Source organism: Papaver somniferum, chromosome 4, assembly GCF_003573695.1.
Source record: "Papaver somniferum cultivar HN1 chromosome 4, ASM357369v1, whole genome shotgun sequence".
Taxonomy (NCBI): Eukaryota; Viridiplantae; Streptophyta; class Magnoliopsida; order Ranunculales; family Papaveraceae; genus Papaver; species Papaver somniferum.
In genome coordinates this window covers 34,779,944-34,801,656 of record NC_039361.1, presented here as the reverse complement: position 1 = coordinate 34,801,656, position 21,713 = coordinate 34,779,944, and the positions used below count along the sequence as shown (strand labels likewise).

The window sequence follows — 21,713 nt, the reverse complement described above, 5'->3', positions numbered from 1 at the left end:
ACTGTACCTTGGATCGGTGGGAGAATGATTGGGGTTCAACTATAGTCTAGTCCGAAGTTAGTTTGCAGTAGGCTAGTGTCTGTAGCGGCTTAATACAGTGTGTATTCAATCTGGACTAGGTCCTGGGGTTTTTCTGCATTTGCAGTTTCCTCGTTAACAAAATTTCTGGTGTCTGTGTTATTTCTTTTCCGCATTATATTTTATATAATTGAAATAATACAGGTTGTGCATTCGTGAACATCAATTAGAAATCCAACCTTTGGTTGTTGATTGATATTGATTGATCCTTGGACATTGGTCTTTGGTACCGTCCAAGTATTCCTTGTATTTGATAAAGACTCGCTATTGTTTTTAGCTTGAGTAAAAATCAAATCAAGAGAGAGATATTAACTCCTTGAGATTCTTTTATCTAGATTGAGTCTGACTCTCTAGTTGATTCCCTAGCAAAGTATTTCGGAGTTAGTCCATACAGATTGCTAAGCGAAATATTGGGTGGTGTTGTTAGACCCCCGCTTTTTCAATTAGTATCAGAGCAGGCAAACACGTTAAGACCTAACAAGTCCGTGTTTGTAGCGATCTGACTCTATGGACAGAAGTGCTATCTCTATTAACGTACCACCAGTCCTCGATGGCTCAAACTATCTATGGTGGAAAGTTGCTTTGCGCACTTTTCTTCAGTCGCGTGACTTTCAATCATGGATATGTGTTGTGAATGGCTATGAGGCTCCTGTTGTTATGGAAAGAGATGTTGTTGTACCCAAAGATTTATGTATGTACAATACTGCCGAGTTAGTTGCTGCAAGGAAAAACTCCGACGGGTTGGACGCCATCCTACATGATGTTTCCCCAAACCTTAGACATCATGTGATCTCATGCACTACGTCTAAAGAAGCTTGGGATACTTTAGAAAGCGTATTTGAAGATAACCCCAGTGAAAAGGAAGCTAGGCTTCAAAACCTTAATTCCGAATGGGAAGACCTTTCTATGGCAGAAGAAGATTCATTCAACGATTTTTATCACAAACTGTCTGAAATTGTTAATGCATCATGTGCATTGGGTAGGACAATTCCTGAAAAGGAAATTGTGATGAAAATCCTTCGATCGCTGTCATCCAGATACGAATCTAAAAGACATGCCATCGTTGAAGGAAATAACCTTAATACTCTTTCACGAAACACACTGGCCGGAAAAATTAGAATTTTCGATCGCGAATATATGGCAAGAGACGATCATCATTTGCTTGGCAACCGTGTCACCTCTCCTGATCATAAATCTTGTCATCCAAAATTGACGAAAGAGAAAAGTGAAAATTGCTTTATTTCTACATTGTCTTTGTTTATACAAAAACTTAAGAAGATCCTCAGACGTAGTAAAAGAAAGTCTCAAAAGGAAACTTCGTTAGTCAATATAAAGGATAAGAATACCAAGAAGAGCCGTACTAATGAAACTGGTCTTATGTGTGTTCAAGCCTCTTCGAAAAATCCTGAAACGGAGATAAGAGAGATAACTAAAGCATGGATGAATACTTTTGATTATTGTCCTGAGGAAATCTATGATTGCTCTCTCAGTCTTTTTTGCTAAAAATCACTCTCATGATTCCTTCGTGACATGTTCGCCTGTGTTGGATCAGCAAACCTCTCCTGATTTTGTGTTGAACTCCAGGAGTTTATCGGAAAAGAGTCTACCAAATCACTCCGTTCAGTTGAGTTCACCTCAAGATCATCTTAGCACGTCAAATCAAAAACAGTCCTTCCTGGCTAACCGTAATATGCTGAAAACAAAAAGGAAGTCTACCTTTCATCAAAATGTGTTTTCAAAAACGGTGCAGAATTTGCAAAGATCTGCAGTCTAGTTTTCTAAAACTCTGATCACAATGGATAAGCAGAAACCTAGTGAAATGGGTGGTTTCTCTCTTTGCAAAGATTATCCCAGTCCAATCTTGGATTGGAGGCCTTATGCTCAGTAATCTTGTTGAAAAATGATTCTTGTGTTATCTTCCTCTTATACAAGAATCATAATATACAAGGGGACTGTAACATATTTTTTTTTGTGCTTCTTCAGGTCTTGTTCGTGAACGGCTTTAGCTTTTTTGATAACCAACTTCTGTTAGGATTTGGTAAAAAGGGCGTTTCTGGGAATTCTACACCTGTATTCCTTTTAAAAGGCTTTACCTCTTCAGCACTCTCATTTCATCCTCTCTATCATGTCCTCCTCTAGTCTTTCAAGTAAAGAAAGTGATGTATGGACAGTTCTATTTCCCTCAAAGAAGATTTCGTTTCGATTCTTCTGACAATGAGATGTGCTATGACAAACATGTCTCTTCTTCTGATGAGAACCCTTCTGTCTCTCAGTTTGATAAGCTCTCTCTAACCATGAATCTCGTTTTGGAACAAGTTCGTGCTCTGAAAAATGAACTTGAGGTGTCTTCCAAGAAACTTGAGGAGAAAATGGATAATCTTGAATCAAGGATTGACCTAATCGAAGATGAGATTGAAGAATATAGGGAATACGAGAAGAATATTCAAGGTAAGTGAAATTATTGATAAGAAGTATAGATACCTAGTATGTCTTCTTTTTGGATTAGTTGGAAGAATAACTAGTGCTTTGAATAGCGATGATTGTGACTACACATAGCTATTTTTGTTTTCATCTTCTTATGTTATTTTTAGGTTTATTGGTATTAAATGCTAAAAATATTTGGAGGATGATGTTTATTGCAGTATTTTAATGGTTTGTGATATTGAAATATTTTTATGGGATATGTATTGTTTACGTCCGTGAACTTGAAGGTTCCATGTTGCAGTCAAAAGTAAAGTCGTTCATGAATCGGTATTCGTATTGATGAAAGGACGAATGGACTTTTGACATATACAAAAGATATGCCTATGCAATCATGTATTTGATGGAAAATAGGATAAATATTTTGTTCAACAAGGATAAAGTCTATTATGTCATTATGATGGAAAATAGAATAGATCCTTGTATGTTATCCACGGTATTGATCTTCATTGATCCATTTTATTATGTTTTACCGTGAAGGCTCCATTGTGTGTCTTATGTTGAGCACCTTACAACTAAGTCAATTTACCTTGACTTTGTTGGTTGTTCCATAAGATGCTATATGTCGAGCATTAGGATCTAAATTAATCAACTAGTTTGGTTATTTAGTTAGTACTCCTTAAGTCTTCCTTCTTATGTTGAGTACATGTACGGTTAAGATTGTCATATTCTATGATGAACTTAGTCGGGGTTCCATAAGTTCTCTTATGTTGAGCCCAAAATAATTAAATTGATTACTTCGGTGATTAGTTTGGTTGTTTGTATTCCAATTAGATTAATTATAGGTTCTCTAGTAATTAATCTAGTTGAGTTTTCATATATTCCACAAGTTCTTGTGTTGAGTATATGAAAGGCTACAATATCATGTTGTTGGTTAATGTAGTCATATATTCCATAAGGTTTTCCTTATGTTGAGTATTTGAACGGTTAAGTTAGTCATTTCCGTGTGATTGACTTAGTCGTAGCTCCGTGAGTTTACTTATGTTGAGCACTTTCAATTAAATTGATCACTTTTGTGGTTTGATTTAGTTGCGTATTCCAATTGAATTAATCATGGGTTTACTTGTGGTTAATTTGGTTGAGATTTGGATATAGAAAATCATTCCTATGGTTTTTGGTGTCTAATAAAAAATCCTTCTTTACTTTTGAAATTAAGGTCGCTCTTGTTGTTCTCTCGGGAATGACATCAAACGGGGGAGAGTTCTTTTGAACTTGTGCTTAATGGTAATATCTTGCGGGGAGTGCGGCTGTGGAATTTATAGGGGTTGTCTTGTATCTTAAAACTCCTTGATGAATGTTGTTAGCTTCGGCTATTAGATTGCATCTAAATTAAGTTGGTATGTATTTTTCTTTTGGTAATGAAATGTCTCTTGTGGAAATTTCATTATGATCTCATTCTTGTACCTTTGCCAATTTTATTGACAAAAAGGGGGAGAAATATTGTAGTTCACACTACAAATGCATATGGTTTTCGGATCATTGTGTAAGGGGGAGTGGTTTCCATGATCGAAATGGAGTATTGACTAAGGGGGAGTGATACATATCACCGTAGTATTATTTTTAAAGTCGTGATACAATTGGACTTTGATGTTAATTAAATAATACTATGACACTGTATAATAATGATCGAGAATCTCGATTTCTCTCATTGTTATAGCTACGGATCTTCAACAACGATGGTGCTAAACTTACAACCTTTGGGATCATTGGAGTACTTGGAAGGACGAAGATTTCAAGGAACGTTGAAGATTAGACTATGTAATAGGAGCCACTAAAGTTTATCTTTTTTGTATTCCATATGTATTAATAGTTTTTTCACTAAAATTGACAAAGGGGGAGATTGTTAGAGCATAGCTCGGTCAACCTCGCATGCATTGCTATCTCAAGCATGCTTGTCAATGTTAGTGATCAAAACTATAAGTCTTGATTTCTAGCCTACATAGATAAGTCTCGGACTAGGATAGAAAAGTGTAGTTGAGCTCAAGGACTTCATGGTGATTCATCATACAACGACGAAGATCTATACAAGGAACCGTCAAACTTCATCAACAAAAAGGTATGTGGAGACTTGAACTTATCTATCACTCAAAAGTCTATCTCTTCTATCTCCTACTTCTTATGAGACAAAAGTCGTATGCTATATAGACTAGATCATACACATTTGACATTTCGAGCTGAGCATTTCATTGCTTATCTTTTATCTCGAAATCGTGTGTTGGTAAAGCATTTCGCTTTGATCAAGTTTATCTTCACCTAGTGACGAAAGTCCTGAAAAGTATCAATCACTTTGAGAATTGCTCTGACGTGAATCGGTCTGTGAATAACGGCTACATAGCGTCCTCTGAGAATGTATCAATGATTGAAATGAGAGTTTATATTACATAACCATGTATTCCTTGAACCGAAGTTTTCGAACTTTGTTGATCAAGAGAAATCGGGAGGATTGTGGAATTGGCTTGCCAAGTCCGCGAACCCAGTCCGCAGACTCAGTCCGTGAACTGTCGAAAGTTCTCGACCGAGAATTTCTGCTGGATTTTCCAAAACTCGTTTGTGTGCTAAGTCCGCGAACTGGCGGAAGTTCTCTTTCCGAGAATTTCTGCTGAGTTTGGAAAACTCAACCGATTAACTTAAGTCCGCGAACTTGTTTGTGAACTTAAGAGGTTATGATCTAAAGATGTTCTCTGAACATGAAACATCAAATTATTAAAGAATGCTTTATGCAAACCGTGGCTATAATGTTCATGAGCCGATTCAATCGAATCGAATCATATTTGTTTCAATTGTGTCTTGTGTAGTTACATAAGATCTCATAGCAATTGAACAACTCTTTAACTAGTTCATTCGAGTCAATTGAACTAGTTATGGTGAAGAAGAACAAGGTTAATATTCATATGGTTAACCTTTTGGGTTACTATGTTGAACCAACATTCACGTACACGTTTGGGCATGGTTTTCACGAACCCAGTAAACGTCTACCCAAGTGTGTGTGACAAGCTAAATTTTCGATCTAACGATTGATAAATATTAACTTGAATCTAAATCGGGTTTTCATCTAACGGTGAATAAGGATTGCTTTGTAACTAAGGCAAAACCCTGATTTGAAGGCTATATGAAGGAGACATCTAGCATTGTGCAAAACTAATCCCCACACGTCTGTGTGCTACTAGTGCGCCCGCTAGAGTCGATCTCCATTAACCTTTGATTTTCATCTCTAAAATCAGGTTAACGACTTAAAGATTTCATTGGGATTGTGAAGCCGAACCGATACTACTTTATCGTAGTTGTGTGATCTGATCTTGCATCTTCTATTGTATGAGTACAATCGATTGATTGGCTTGATATCGTGAGAGTTCTCCGATAGGAAAGATAAAGAAGTCACAAACATCTTCGTCTCACTGTTTTTGATTCTTCGACAATCCGCTTGTGTAGTAAGGAAGGATTGTAGAGAGGTGATTGATTAATCTAGGTTGTTCTTCGGGAATATAAGACCGTATTATCAATTGGTTCCTGTTCACCTTGATTTCATATCAAAAGACGGAACAAAACCTAGGGTTTATCTGTGGGAGACAGATTTATCCTTTTATAGACTTTTCTGTGTGAGACAGATCTGTTTATTATCAAGTCTGTGATTTTGGGTTACAACAACTCTTGGTTGTGGGTGAGATCAGCTAAGGGAATCAAGTGTGCAGTATCCTACTGGGATCAGAGGCGTAGGAGTACAACTGTACCTTGGATCGGTGGGAGACTGATTGGGGTTCAACTATAGTCCAGTCCGAAGTTAGTTTGCAATAGGCTAGTGTCTGTAGTGGCTTAATACAATGTGTATTCAATCTGGACTTGGTCCCGGGGTTTTTCTGCATTTGCGGTTTCCTCGTTAACAAAATTTCTGGTGTCTGTGTTCTTTCTTTCCGCATTATGTTTTATATAATTGAAATAATACAGGTTGTGCGTTCGTGATCATCAATTGGAAATCCAACCTTTGGTTGTTGATTGATATTGATTGATCCTGGGACATTGGTCTTGGGTACCGTCCAAGTATTCATTGTATTTGATAAAGACTTGCTATTGTTTTTAGCTTGAGTAAAAATCAAATCAAGAGAGAGATATTCACTCCTTGAGATACTTTTATCTAGATTGAGTCTGACTGTCTAGTTGATTCTCTAGCAAAGTATTTCGGAGTTAGTCCATACAGATTGCTAAGCGAAATATTGGGTGGTGTTGTTAGAACCCCGCTTTTTCAGATGATATTATAGAGTGGAAACATGTTTACAAGCCTTTCCGTGTGGCAATGGTTTTCGTTGCTCAAGGATGTCAGTATGAAAGAACTAGTTATGTTCTCTAAAACCCTGCTATGCATTTGATGTGTTGGGATCGATCAAAACAAGGAAAGATAGTTAGTTATGATATGCGCACTGAGATTTTCTCTATAATAAAATTTCCAAGTGAGGAAATAGATTTATTGGATGATCACCTACTGGAAATGGGAGGATTACTATGGTTTGTTCATCGATTGAAGTGTATTGAATATAAGTGGAAGCTATGGTATCTGAAGAGAAATTATGGCGAATGAGTTGAGAAAGGCATTATTGATTTGTCGGGCGCAGAGAGATTGTTGAAAGGTGCATTATATAATGAGCCGGTTTTAATCCTTACATATCCTACATTCAAAGTGTTTATCAAGTCTGTCAAATCTGGCTACACCAAGCAATATGTTTGCTCTTATGATATGAATTTAAAACAGTGGGAATTATTCTGCGAGAATAATGGAGCTTTCATAAGTTATTGGAATGCCAACAGCAATGTTGTTGAGAAAAATATTTATTAACAACTACATGAGATAACTTGCTATTGCAATCAACCATTCACTCAATGTCCGTCGACAAATAAAATTGATATTGGGATTCTTATGTTTTAAAGTGAAATATTTTTGTTTTGAAAATGGGTGTCTGCAACAAACAATAACAGAAAAAGATTAGACCTTTTTAAAAAAAAAAACGTGTCTATAAGTGGTTTTGTGTTATGCGTTTGTTAATACTTTAGATTTTATATACCAAGAAGAAAGAACTCCCAATGAAAATTATTGTCTTATCAAAGCAGGTCGCCCTATAAAATCAAAATTCAACCAGTTGCAGTTGATGCCATGCCTAGTTTACAAGACTGACGCTCTACCACTGAGCTATAAGGGCGGACGATTGGCAGAAATTTGGAAAACAAATAGATGATGCTTGTGTTCCATGAGTACATTAGGCTAAAAAAAATAAAAGATGGGGCATTCCGAGAATTGAACTCGGGACCTCTCGCACCCTAAGCGAGAATCATACCACTAGACCAAATGCCCTGGTCTTGCCCAAAAAGTAGACATTTTCATTTTAACTGAAACCTGGGAGGGGACCTATGCAGGAAAAGGGAAATATGGAACTGAAACTTACTCCAAATACTACGAAAATGTAGAAACATCGATGAACTAAAACGAATTTTCATTCATTGGTTTCAGTAAGGTGATTTTCATTTACCAAAACTTATAAGCTTGCGCTCATGGGGGACGACCTGGACGAGTAAACCAAGGAAAATGGGTTCTACTCAAATGTTGAAACAATTTAACATTGTTCCCTGATTTGAGCAATTAAGGATGCATGATCAATCGATCTTCTTAGTCGAGCATATGGATATTAGAGGAAGCACTCTCACGTATATTAAAAGCTAGCCGACCGAGCCAAATGCCATTATATTATGGGCTTCTTTACTTCTTTTTTATAGCGTAATATATTTCAGATTTGTATGCATGAATTTTCCGGTTGGAAGATGTTTTAATTTTTAGAGCAGCAAATAATGGAGAGGTATATATGGCACATCGTATCCTTGTTAGCTGCAGATTTGGGCGAAATGACTTCTTTTTTTAGCTTTAACTGAAAAGTCAAAGTGCCTTCTAGCAGTAGAGTAGTGGAGCAGTTTTCCAAGGAGAACCGTTTTTCCATATCCTTCAAATTCACAAGTCACCACCACCCACTACTACCACTTCATCACTCTTCAATCTCTTCTTCTTCATCATCAAAACCAACTTAAAGTTTGATCCCAAAACCATATTAAAACTTCAGGTCTCAAATGGATATATACGATGGATCATATCAGCTAACAAAAAGAAGCTTCTTTGTATATGTTTACTGTAACAACAACTGAATAAGATGAACTTATTTTGCATAATCTTTGGATGGAGAAAAGCTTCTAAATGGTAAATTATGTTTTCCTTGAATTCGGTTTTCTTTCAGACGCCCATTCATAATCTTGATAATTTTTTCTTTATGTAATTTCAGCAAGAAACTCATCAAACGAGTTCAATGTCGAATAAAGTTATCAAAGAACAAGAGATATTCTATTATAACACATTTACGTGAAGACATTATTCAGCTTCTAAAGAGTGGTCTAGATCGAAGCGCATTCGCCCGGGTATTCATCTGAATTGAATTACTATGACTACATATATAATTCCAGCTTCATTAATTAAACTAATTCTATGCTTGGTTTTTAGGTTGGGCAGCTCTCCAAAGACCAGAATATAGTGGCTGCTTATGAACTACTTGACCATTTTTGTGAATTCATTATAATGAACTTATCGTATATTCGGCGAAACAGGTAAGGCTGTTGAAAATATTATCATTGTCTTCATCGTACCAAAATCGTTTATTTAAGCATTTGAATATCTACTTTTCATTTACGGATACGTAGGGACTGTCCGAATGACATTAATGAAGCAGCATCAAGTTTGTTGTATGCTTCTGCAAGATGTGGTGATATGCCTGAGCTGCCTAAGCTACGTAAGTTGTTTGGTGACCGGTATGGGAATAGGTTTGCAACTGCTGCAGTGGAATTGCTCCCGGGAAATCTAGTGAACCGTCAGGTTTGCCTTTAAGAACTTGTATATGTAATTCGGTTTCATATATTAGTAATTTTCTTTCCTTGATTTGTGATTAAAACTCCCACGTTATTCTTTGAAACAGTTAATTAAAAATCTCTCAGTTGAATCGACATCGGTTGACATCAAATTCAGATTGATGAAAGAAATAGCTCGAGAAAATTGCCTCGAAATGGATTCTTTACAAACTGATATCAAGTGTTGGCAGCAATCAAATGATGTGCGGTTTGATACTATAATCATATATATATATATATATATATATATATATATATATATATATATATATATATATATCTTTCTGACTTGTGTGACATTCCATTCATTTGCTTACTTGATTTAGCTCAAGCCATATTGTTGCAACTGCAGGTTGACGAGTTTTATTCCGCGATGGGCGAATCTCATTGGGATTTACAAGACTCCGACCCTGACATAGGATCTCCCTGCATTGGTGGACTACAAGATGTGAAGCAAGTAGAGACTCGAGAAGGCACTAAATTTGAAGCTGTATTATCGGATTCAAGGGAACTAGTTATCACAACGAAAGTAGACAGAACTAATTTCGAAGCATTGCCATCAGATTCCAGGGAACTGGTTATTGCAAGCAAAGTAGACATTCCAGAGAAATTGGACACAATGGGTGAACTCAAAGTCATTTTTCAGGATAGAATTACTAGCCAGAGAAATTCAGGAATATGCAGCACTCCGAGTGAAGTCTCTAATTCTTCTGTACCACACAGGATTGAAGCACTAACAGGAGTTACCACATCTGAGAGTTCATTTCAGATTTCAGATAAAAATATTGTTTATCTGGACGACGTTGAGGAATTTGAACCTAGCATACAAGTGGATGGCAATTTTAAGGAGCTAAGGCTCTTTATGTTTAAGTCAGCGTATGTACCTCCTGGAAAAGAATTTACTCATGATAAAATTGTTGGAGATAGCAATAGAGCTAGTTTACCTGATTTATTTCTTGGTCTTCATGACGGTCAAATAAAGAAACCAGTTTCATCTGATGGTAAAACAAGTTCAAAGAGTTCTACCAAGAGGAGGAAATCATCGAGGAGAAAATTGAACAGGCGATATTTATATATGATGGAGAACCAAACGGCGGTCTGTTCAAGCATCAAGGATACTGAATATGCCTTTTACTATTATGATTCACAGCATAACCGAAGAAAGAACCAAAAGAGCATGTCAGTTGGTGACCGTGGGGGGTTTTCAATTTACGGTAACGAAATTAAGTATTTTTCTTCCCAACAGTGGTGTCGAGAACTGAGATCTCCAGAGGAAATGGAAGAGAAATTTCAATCTCATAAATGGAAGTGTCAGAAAAAAGCTAAGAGTAGTTGTGGGTTTGATTGTGCCACTGCAGCTGAATGTTCATTAGATCATCCATGTTATTTCGTCACCGGTGATGTTTTAGATGATTGGGAAAGTCCAACTAGTGGGAGCACAAAATTATTGGCGTGTCCAAAGGGAAAAACAGGATCCTTTTCTCACTGTAAGAAACTGAGAGTAAATAGAGACTGTAACCGCATCCAACTCATGCATAGAGCCGCAGTTCCTGAAATACGACATGAGCAAGCGAGAGAGAAACTCGCACCCGTTGGTCAAGAAAACTATGCTTCGTCTCGTGAATCATGCACCAGGGAAACGAGTCCATGGAAGAACAAAAATGTACGTCCACCGTATTTGAAGGCCAAGATACTGCCACCACCTCAGAAGGACAAAGCAACACCAATGGATCAGTTTATAAGGCCAGTCTCATTTCAGTCTCAACAACGTGCTAGCACTTCAAACAACAGTTCTTCCTCGTCTTGCAGCCATATCCATCCAAAGCTACCGGAGTACGATGATTTAGAACCCAGATTCTTAGCTATTAAGAGAGAACAACATTCAGGAAGTAGTATTAGTTTGAATTGATGGTTTCAATTTTTCGTTCATCCTTAATTTAATTAATTAATCTTCTGTTAATTCATTTTTACCCGCCTGAAGTTGTATGAAGGAAAAACTTTCTACAAGCATAGCATTTGGTTTAGAGAAGCATCTCTTCTCCTCCCATCAACACACTCTTTGAGCAACAGCATTGTGGTGGCTTATGAGTCTATGACCGGGCAACTTTTGCGTTGCCGACTGTCAAGAGGGTCAACACTTGGTGCCTAGCCACATATACTTTCCTAATTATCCGATATTTAGGTTACTTTCCTAATTATTTAGTTAGTGCGGGACCAGCGACGTTGACTTAGTCAACCTGGATTTTTTCTTTGAATTCATGATCAATAGAAAAAGCTAAACTTAAATCCATCAATTTAATCATGTTCCTTACCAAATTATGTTCTGTTTTCATATAATTTTTGTCTATTTCAGTTGAAATCTTTTAGGAAATTTGTTGAAATTGTTTTTTCCCTAAAACTGATTTTAACCTAATTCGATTCTTTCATGTTCTCCTTCTGATTTATTACTTAGATTAAAATCATGGTTGATTATATTGAATACTAATTTAGTTTCTTACTAGTTCTACTATTCTATCTTAATTTGTCTTGTTTTCTGATTTTTTCTCTTTATTCTAGGTTATGAGCTGATGGAGGTGCATCCATAGCAAATTGAGGAACATCATCATGAGATTCGATAAATCTACAAAAATGGTTTTGAAGTTGTGCTCTTTATATGTTGGGTAACTCTCAATAACACTCCTTCCTGGTCTATGGCTCTAGGTTTCAATAAAGTTTGCTTTGCTATTGTTATTCATCGATACTTCACTCTGAGATTTGATGAGAAGTCATTCTAAGTATTTTTGAGATATTGAGATCCTACTTTGAGTAGGGATTAGATTATGAGATTTTAATTCTTGAATATTTTCTTCTTTTTATCTTCCCGGGAATAAATCTATGAGATAAATCAACTTTCATCATGATGATTTGGTTGAGAGGTATATAGGAATCTTCATCTTTAATCAGTCTGGGTTTCTTGTTGAAGATAATTTACTACTGGTTTTTCCCTAAAAAGCAGTGTTTTGATTCTTAATGCCCCATTATTAAATTTATTTAGTTAAAAATTAAGTGATTAATTAACTTAAACCAAGAACTCTCTCAGTAATGGGCGGCCTGATCAGAATTTTTTCTACACTTGGCATATATTCTTAGCAGAGTTATTATTCTCTGTTGAGAATATAAGTTTTGATCATTAAGTCTACCTAGCTTTTCAGTTTTCAGCTCTCAATGGTTAATTCCATATTGATTGACTTGTCTATAACATTACTACAAGCATGCAATTTTCTCTTTACTGCATGTCTGGAAATTTTCATTCCCTAGATAATCTCAGCTTGCTCATATGATTTTCTTCCTATTTATTCTAAGGTTTCTCTCATTTTCTTCTCACACCCATTACCAGTTCTGCAAAACATACATTGTATCTCATTTCTTTAGTAGTCTTTTTCATGGCTATCCCTGCTGCTCAAGTTAGAGTCCTGGACTTAGATGAGGATGTAGAAGAATTTTCGTTTAGGTTTTCTGCTCTCATTTGCAACAAAAACAACTACTACCACAAAACCTCAGTTAAGCACAACCTCAACAAAATCTGGACTGTTCCATCTTCTGATTTTAAGCTTGCTAAGCCATATGTTCAGGGGATGGGTATTCAAAACCTTTTTGTGGTCATGTTCAAGAAAATACGGGATAGGGATATTGCTTTTGATGCTAGACCTACACTCTTGTTTGGTCAACTGTTTGATGTCCAGTCTCTTGGTGAATTAGAGTCTGTTTTTGACCTTGTCTGGGACAAAACTCTAATGCCTGTGCAGGTTTCCATTCCTTCAGATTTGGTCAACAGAGGAAAGGCGAGAGAAGTTTTGGATGAAATTGGCACCTTTTTTTCTGCTGAATCAGCTGCTGGGAATTATTTCAATGCAAAGGTTATGGTACCTCTTAATACCACTCTTACCAAAAAGGTGGTCATCAATACATCTAAGCGTACCTATATCATGACAGCATTTTATCCTAAGCTTTCTTATCTTATGTGCAAGGAATGTTTTGTTCTTTATCATGATGACATTCTGTGTAAAGAAATACGATCCAACATTTATGTCCGTGCTCTGCCTTCTCCCTCTCCACGTGCTACCCATGTTGCTGTCACAAGAATGCCGTCGAAGAAGGGAGAAAACTCTGGTGCATCAGGTCCCTCCAATGCTCGCCCTGCTGGAGTTGTTTCAAATGGTTCATCCAGACCTACAACTTTCTCGGTTAGTTTGAAGCCAGTTGGTGCTCTTGGCAATAGAGGTTCATCTATTTCTGTCCCTGCTATGTCTTCTATATTGCCTGCAGTGTCTTCTTTAACTATCAAAGAACCTGTAAATAAGGTCACACCTTCTGCACCCATTACTCATAGTATTGGAAACAATAGCTTCAATGTATCCCCCTTTGATAACCTCATTTTTGGACCGGATGGTCTTGTCCATGATAGGAAAGGAAAAAGGCCTAGAACTTCCTTTGAAACGGAATCCATTAGCATTACCTCTTTTTCGATTAAAGTCACTAACTCATTGTTCCAGTGAAGTTGTTCTGTTTTCTAACTTAGCTTCTACACGATTAAGGTATCTTTGGATTCGATAGGCAGGCAACGGAGCTTAAGGTTTGTTTTGCGAACTAAGGTGGGAACTTACATTACTCTTTCATAAGCAGGCAATAGAGCTCAGGTAATAATGTTGTTTTATCTTGTTTGTTTCATTGTTTTATGTTTTTCTGTGGTTGTATCTGCAAGAAATCATAGAGAAACATCAATCTGAACTTGCAGCTCAAAAATAATTTTACATTAGTGGTTTAAATGCTTCGAAGGAGGCTGAAGCATTGGCAGAGGATAGAGCGAACAGAGAGGTAAGTGTTTTAATACTTATCTTGAAAATGGTAAATTGTTTATAGTTGTGATTTATAATTGAAAATATTTAACTTCTAGTGCTTCTGTGTGTGTCTTCTCACAGATGATAGCTTACTTTATTTCCTACTTTTAAGTGTTCTTTGATCGAAGGTTAGTAGATGAGTGTGTTGCTATGAAATATTTAATTTGTAATGATTTGATTTCTCTAAATTTTTTAGTTCCAATGATTCAGTGGTTTCGGCGCCAACTTTATTTACTTCTTTCATTCTCACTCATATTTAATATGTCCTGCAAATAAAACTCAGTCACTGACATCTGGGTATCTTTTTTCAACTTCTAAATGTGCACTTCACAGTTTGTGGCCACATCCAATGGAAAATAGAACACTTCTGCAATGCGTTTATGTCTCAGTCAACTACAGGCTTTCGGTCGTTGTTAAAAGAGCATGTAAGTAATGATATGTTTTGCTTTTTCTGATTGTTTTTCATTTATGAGTGTTGAAATGAAACTTTAACATCGTTCCTTTCACCCAGGTGCACAAGGTAGCTTTATGTTATGAAAAATTGTCTTTGGACCAGTTGATTTGGAAGGTGAATCGTTACGCAATCTCTAACAAGTACTATCTGTGATATTATTGCAGAATTGGTGTTGCTATGGAAAAGCAGTGGTAGAATGAGCAGCATGGGAGGTATCAAAAGATAAGGGAGTATATTTAGTAGTAATGAAAACTCATCTGAGGGAACATATCTATCGATCTCGTAGAGGTTAGTTTTTCTCTTCATATATGGTTATCATGGCCATCAGAATCTAGATGCTCATCTAAGTTTTACAGAATATAGAGCTCGTATTCTTATACAAATTTTTTTTTTTTGATAAATTGCAGTCCACTTGAGCCTACATCGCAGTCTCTAGGTCCCGTGCGCAACTCTTTTTCCACCTTTTGTTCTCAGCCGAGGTGTTGGTTGGCAGGTTAATTGGATGATGCTCTGCTGCAGCAAGTTTGGAGCAGAAAGGTTGGAGAACAAGGAAGTCCTTAGGTTGAAAGCAGCTGCAAATTTGGTTTGTAAGAACTGAACTTAGGTTGAAATTTTATTCGATGATAGAACAAACTTTAGTTAGATGAATTTTTGAACATAGGAATTTTTATGAACTGAACTTAGGATTCCTGTGTATTCCCTTAGTTTTTGATACTTGGAAGAAAATTTGAGTAATTAGAAGAAAAAAATTTGGTACTTAGAAGAATTCAAGTTCTTTTGTGTATGAATCAATTTGAATGTGATAAGAATTGATTCAATGAAGATGAATTTGATTGAAGAAAATATTGTTTATTGTGAAGGACAAATGAAAGGTGTATGCAAGTGGTTATTTGGAATTCCGGCGAATTCCGTCCGAGAATGAGCTGCCGGTCAACCTTGATCTGGTCAAAATTAGCCATTGCTGACTGATTTTGACCAGGTCAAGGTTGACCGGCAGTAATTTTTTTACAGTTACAAAAATATTCGTAACGGCTTGAACTTGTTACAACATCCTGTTACTAAATAAATTTGTAACGGCTTGGGCGTGTTACGACAATGCCACGTAGTAACGGCTACAAGCTGTTACAAGGGCCGTTACGAAAAGAATTTGTAACGGCTGCTGGGCCGTTGCGCAAAAATTGTAGCACCCCTTTTCGTAACGGCCAAGAACCGTTACAACCCCGATTCGTAACGCTCAAAAACCGTTTCGAATTGGAAAAAATGGTGTAGTGTTGCCTCATTTTAATCCTCCCATATATACCTCTTTCAATGTGGGAAGTTTAGGAGTGTCATCTAGTAATGGTTCTCCGGAGACAAATGTTTTCTGGTCTGCATCTTGTACCTCATTTTCACAAGTTGTTCTTACTTCTTCTGGTCTTGCTTTTAACGCTGCTTCTGAAATGAAATACTCATCTGAAATATTTATGAGTACAAACTTAGAATGCGACTTTGGAAACCCTAATAATCATATCAGTGATCTTAAGGAGGATGTTATTCTTGAGCCCATGCCGTTATCTATGCTTCCACCGGAACCAGTTGTTGCTGAAGAAGAATTTAACAAAGATATCGATCTCATGATGATGGACCCCCTTGCTATGGATGCTGATTCCTCCTCAGCTCATAACCTTGTAAGTACACATTCATTACTTGTTATCTTTCGCATTTATCCTTTTGTTTGCTGCAATCCAAACTCTTTTATTTTACTCTCTAGTTGCTTCATTGTCTTTGCTTGATGTTTTCACTATGTTTTTCTTTTAAGCCCTCCTAGTTAAACATGAAATTTTTAAGTTGGAACATGAATAAATGTTGTTCAGATAAGAAATGGCTGCATATCTCTAGTTTATTTAGGAAATTTCGTTTTTGATGTAATTTGTCTTATTGAAACTATGGTAGATAATGACACTGTGAAAAAATATAGTCATCATCTTCCTTTCGACTCGTGGTTTTTCATTCCCCCAACTGGCAAATCAGGTGGACTTGCACTGGGTTTTTTTGAGAAGTCTAATATTGAGGTTATTCATTCGTCTCTTAACATGATCCATATAGTTTGTGATATTACTCCAAGAATAAAAAGTTGTCTGATTTCTTTTGTTTATGGTTCTCTGAATATTGTTGGTATGAAAGCGCAATGGAATGTTTTAGAGGGTATTAGTGATGATATTCACCGACCATGGATGCTTTTAGGAGATTTCAATTTTATTATGCATGATTCTGAAAAACAAGGTGGTATTGCGGCTAACTCTCTAGTGCCTGATTTCATTAGAGAAAAGATGATAGATCTTAACTTTAATGAAATTTTTTCTTTTGGAAATCCGTTTACCTGGTGTAATAGAAGGTTCAAAAATCATGCTGAGTTGATCTTTGAAAAGCTTGATAGAGGGTTTATGAATGACAAATGGGTGTCCCTTCTGCCTCAGACTAGAGTCACTAATTTGGGTAGAGTTTATTCAGACCACAGTCATATCCTTGCTGATTGTTTTCATTTTGAAAAAAAATCATTACATCCCCTATAAATTCTTCAAGTGCTGGCATCTGAGTCCTGATTTTAAAGATGTCCTGTCCTCCTCTTGGTCTAAGAGAGTTAAGGGTTCTCCTAGTTTTGTTGTAGTTGGAAAACTCCGCAATGTCAAATTGGATCTTAGCAGATGGAATGTCAACTCTTTCGGTCACATTAAAAATACTATATATAAGCTCAATGTTGAAATAGAAAAGCTCCAATATTTACCATTTACTCCAGATATTGGTAATTTTATCTTAAATTACTCAAAGCAGCTTGACTTCTGGTATGAGATTGAAAACTCTTTCTATAAGCAAAAATCTCGGATTAATTACTTTGTCCATTATGACAAGAACACTCAATTCTTTCATAATTCTGTCAACTCAGAAATATGTATAATACCATCCATACAGTTAAGGATGAACAAGGTAATTGGTTGGAGTCTAGAGAAAAAATTGTTGCACTGTTTGAAGCTCACTTTAAAAAGGTTTATTACTCTTCTCAACCTTGCTCTGTTGATATTCAAGAAGTTTTAAAAGATGTTCAACCAATCATTACTAATGAAGTAAACCAGTCTCTTGTGGTTATCCCTACACCGGAGGAAATCTTGTCTACCATCAAAATTATGGAGCCATGAAACTCTCCTGTCCCAGATGCTTTCCCCACAGGTTTTTTCCGCGACAATTGGGATATAGTTTCTGTTCAGGTAATTGAGCACATTCAAAAAAAATTCAAAACTAAGTTCTTGCTGAAACAGTTGAACTACACTTTTATAGCCTTAATTCCTAAAGTTTCCAATCCTTCCTCGCCTAATGACTTTAGGCCTATAAGTTTATCAAACTCAGTTTACAAAATTATCTCTAAGATCTTAACCAATAGGCTCAAACCTCTGCTAGATTCGCTTATTTTCCCTTTTCAGTCGGCTTTTGTGTCTAATAGGCAAATTCAGGATAACATCATAATAAGTCATGAGATTCTGCACTCTTATAAAAGAATGAGAAAAAGAACTAAAAAGGGTTATATGACTATTAAGCTTGATCTGTCGAAAGCTTTCGATAGATTAGAATGGCCATTTATCATTGTTGTTTTTCAAAAACTTGGTTTTTCAAATGATTGGTGTCAACTGATGCTTCAATGCATCAGTACAGTCTCATATTCGATTCTTATAAATGGTTCTCCGGGAGAAGTTTTCACTCCTTGTAGAGGAATCAGACAAGGAGATTGTATTTCTCCCTATATTTTCATCCTTTATGTGGAAGTCCTGTCTCAGATGTTATTAAAATCAGAATCAGATAAACTTATTCAAGGTTTTAAACTTAGAGCCAATAGCCCTTCTATCTCGCATCTTTTCTTTGCAGACGACTGTATGCTTTTCTCTAAAGCATCTTCACTGTATGCAAAAAATCTGTTGCATATTTTAAATAAGTTTGCCAAAGCTTCGGGTCATGCTATCAATCTGGAAAAGTCGGGTTTTTTTACAAGTGCGAATATGCATCACAAACACATCAAAATTCTATCTAGATCCTTAGGCATAAAGTTTCTGTCAAGCACAGAAAAATACTTAGGAACCCCCCTGTTTGTTAATAGAGACAAGACTAAATCCTTTAAATTTTTTATTGATAATATTTATGCTAGACTTGGTAATATGAAGAAAACTAATCTCAATGGTGCTGGTAGAACTGTTGTCACTCGACATGTTTTGTCAAGCCTTGTTGTGTATCATATATCATGTTTCCCCCTTCCTAAGAAGCTTACTTCAAAGTTTGACTCCATTCAGAGAACTTTTTGGTGGGCTAATAAAAATCCCCGTAAGGCTGTTTATTTTCGATCTTGGACTGACATTGGTAAATCTAAAAAATGTGGTGGTCTGGGTATAAGGAATGCTTATGCTCTGAATAGGATCTTTATATCAAAAATTGCATGGAGAATTACTCAGTTCCCTGGTCACTTGATTTCAAAAATTCTAAAAGATAAATATTTTCCTAATCAAAACTTATTAGAAATAGATAAGGTTGCTGACACCTCCTCCTGGATTTAGAAAGGCATTGTAAATAGTCTAAGCTTTCTAAAATCCAATATTATTTATAAAATCAACAATGACATCTCTACTAGAATCTGGACTCCTATATGGTTACCTTGTTCTTCTGCTCCTCCTTTATCTATTGATCCTAATTATAATGATTACACTTTTGTTAGTGAGCTTATAGACCCTTATAATAATACATGGAACCTAGATATTCTGAATTCCTTGTTTTGTCCTGAAGATGTTACCAAAATTCGTTCGATTCTCCTGAATACTTCTCATGAGGATAAGGTTATGTGGGCACACACTAAAGATGGTAATTTTACTATTAAGTCTGCTTATAAAGTGTATACAAATGAGTTTGCTACAGCTGAAGAGTCTTATTTTTGGTCTAAAGTTTGGTCGTTGAACTGTTTTCCAAAAGTTAAGTTCTTTATTTGGAAGGTTTTTGCTAGTATGTTGCCAGTTAATCCTACTATGAATGCTTATAACAGCACCATTGATCAATCATGTCCTCTCTGCAACGATGATTCTGAAACTGTCCTTCATCTCTTTTTTCATTGTCCCGTGGCGTCTCATATCTGGTTTGCTTTATCTCTTCAACATTTGATATCTTTTGACTTTCTGTGGCCTGATGATTACTTTCTAAAATTGTTTGATATAAGGCTAGGTCAGTCACCTTTCCCTGTTGGATGGCCTAGTGTAGGTGCAATTATTATGTGGTGTATATGGAAGCTGCGATGTGAAGTAGACTTTCAGAAGATTGTGATAAATATCGACAGAGTTATCCTCAACATTAAAAGAATGTTGAATACTTATATTCATCCTCCCCATGTGACTGTTTTTCGTGTGGATACTAAAACTGCCACTTCTGAGGTTGATCATATTCTATTCATTGATGGCTCTTATAAAAACTTTAACATGGGAACTGGTTTGATTTTATGTGATGTTGCAGGAAGAATAATTTCTTGTAAATCGAACTTTGGGCTTGCTCTTGATGCAGTTAGTGCTAAAGCAAAGGCGCTGTTTTTGGCTGTATCCTGGGCAGTGGAGCTGGAATTCTCCAAAGTTCTTCTTATTAGTGACTGTCTGCAAGTGGTAGATTTTGTGAATGGAGTCAGTCACTCGGACGGATGGATATGCAGTGATATTCTTCAAGATTGTTGCTTCCTTATATCTAGCAGTTCTGTTTTTAAGCTTATATATATTAAGCGTGCTATAAATAAGTTTGCAGACTGGCTTGCACGCCGGTCTAGGAAGTTATATGTTAAAGCAACTTGGGTTTCATGTCCTCCTTTTTGAACTACCTTGAGAGGGAACATATTGTGTATGCTTGTAACTTTCTTCTTTGTCAATGAAAAGTTTGTTTCTTAGCAAAAAAAAAAGTTAGTGGGGGACTGTTGAGCTGGAGGAACCCTAATTATCCGATATTTTATTTAATAGGATTCGGTTTTAGGTTTGGAAAAGTAATAACATTAACAACTGAACAGAAACAGACACGAAGACGATGTCGAATGATGATGGTGTTTTTCACTACCTGAACTTCCTTGTGACTGCTTAATTAATAACATACTCACAAGAGTTCCCGATAAGAGTTTGGCTCGATTCAGGTGTGTCTGGAAACAATGTTACAACTTATTCAAAGATACTTTCTTCATTAATATTCAAAGAAGTTATAAATATAATCATCATCAAGGCGCGGGTAATTTCGTATAGTGTAAAACTCATACCGAGGATGGAACAAAACTTACATATAGTCTGGTTTGCTTTGATATCTGTTAAGAAGGAAGAATGGATTATTCCGTTTCGACCACCAGAATATCTTGATATAAACGATATCTTTGTTCAGATTGAACCATATGGTGAATTTATTTTTTTAAGCATTGCTCAACGGAATGAAGATGGGGAGCACTGGTACTACCTTTATAACCCTATCACTAAATCTTCAATATTTTTACAAGAGCGTTACCGGAACGGTCATATTTGTTTAGCATATGATGACTCGACCACATCAAGATATAAGTTGGTAGATCCAAAAATACATACAAACAAGACTATTTCATCATATTGCTTTATTTTCAATGATGATCTTCAAAGTGGAAGCACGTCTCTATGCCTTTCCGTGTGGGAATTGTTTCCATGCCTTACATTGTTGAAGGATATCAGCGTCAAAGACCTGTTTCTGTTTCCTTGAATCATGTTATGTATTGGATATGTATGAATCTTGAAGTATTACAAAGGCATATACTTAGTTTTGATGTACGGACTAAGACTTTATCGTTAATAAAATTTCCAAGTAAGGTGTTGGATGGTAATCTACTGGAAATGGAAGGAATA

The 21,713-nt window shown here is 36.3% G+C and overlaps 1 protein-coding gene and 1 non-coding gene across 2 annotated transcripts; one reads left to right on the top strand and one right to left on the bottom strand.

Moving 5' to 3' along the window:
- Positions 1-7,825: 7,825 nt before the first annotated feature.
- Positions 7,826-7,897, bottom strand: TRNAP-AGG. The gene has a single exon. It is a non-coding gene; the product is annotated as a tRNA-Pro (tRNA).
- Positions 7,898-8,590: 693 nt separating this feature from the next.
- Positions 8,591-11,395, top strand: LOC113272322. Its single transcript, XM_026522173.1, has 6 exons — positions 8,591-8,788; positions 8,871-9,003; positions 9,086-9,189; positions 9,283-9,454; positions 9,555-9,689; positions 9,839-11,395. The coding sequence occupies exons 1-6, from the start codon at positions 8,742-8,744 to the stop codon at positions 11,393-11,395; spliced, it is 2,148 nt and encodes a 715-aa protein (XP_026377958.1). The 5' UTR covers positions 8,591-8,741.
- The last annotated feature ends 10,318 nt before the right edge of the window (positions 11,396-21,713 follow it).

What these genes read in the sequence shown, in the direction of transcription:
- LOC113272322 (XM_026522173.1), top strand. Translation starts at nt 8,742, where the DNA reads ATGAACTTATTTTGCATAATCTTTGGATGGAGAAAAGCTTCTAAATG. An exon ending in TGGAGAAAAGCTTCTAAATG is followed by an intron (nt 8,789 to 8,870) that starts GTAAATTATGTT and finishes ATGTAATTTCAG; the next exon opens with CAAGAAACTCATCAAACGAG. An exon ending in TCGTATATTCGGCGAAACAG is followed by an intron (nt 9,190 to 9,282) that starts GTAAGGCTGTTG and finishes ACGGATACGTAG; the next exon opens with GGACTGTCCGAATGACATTA.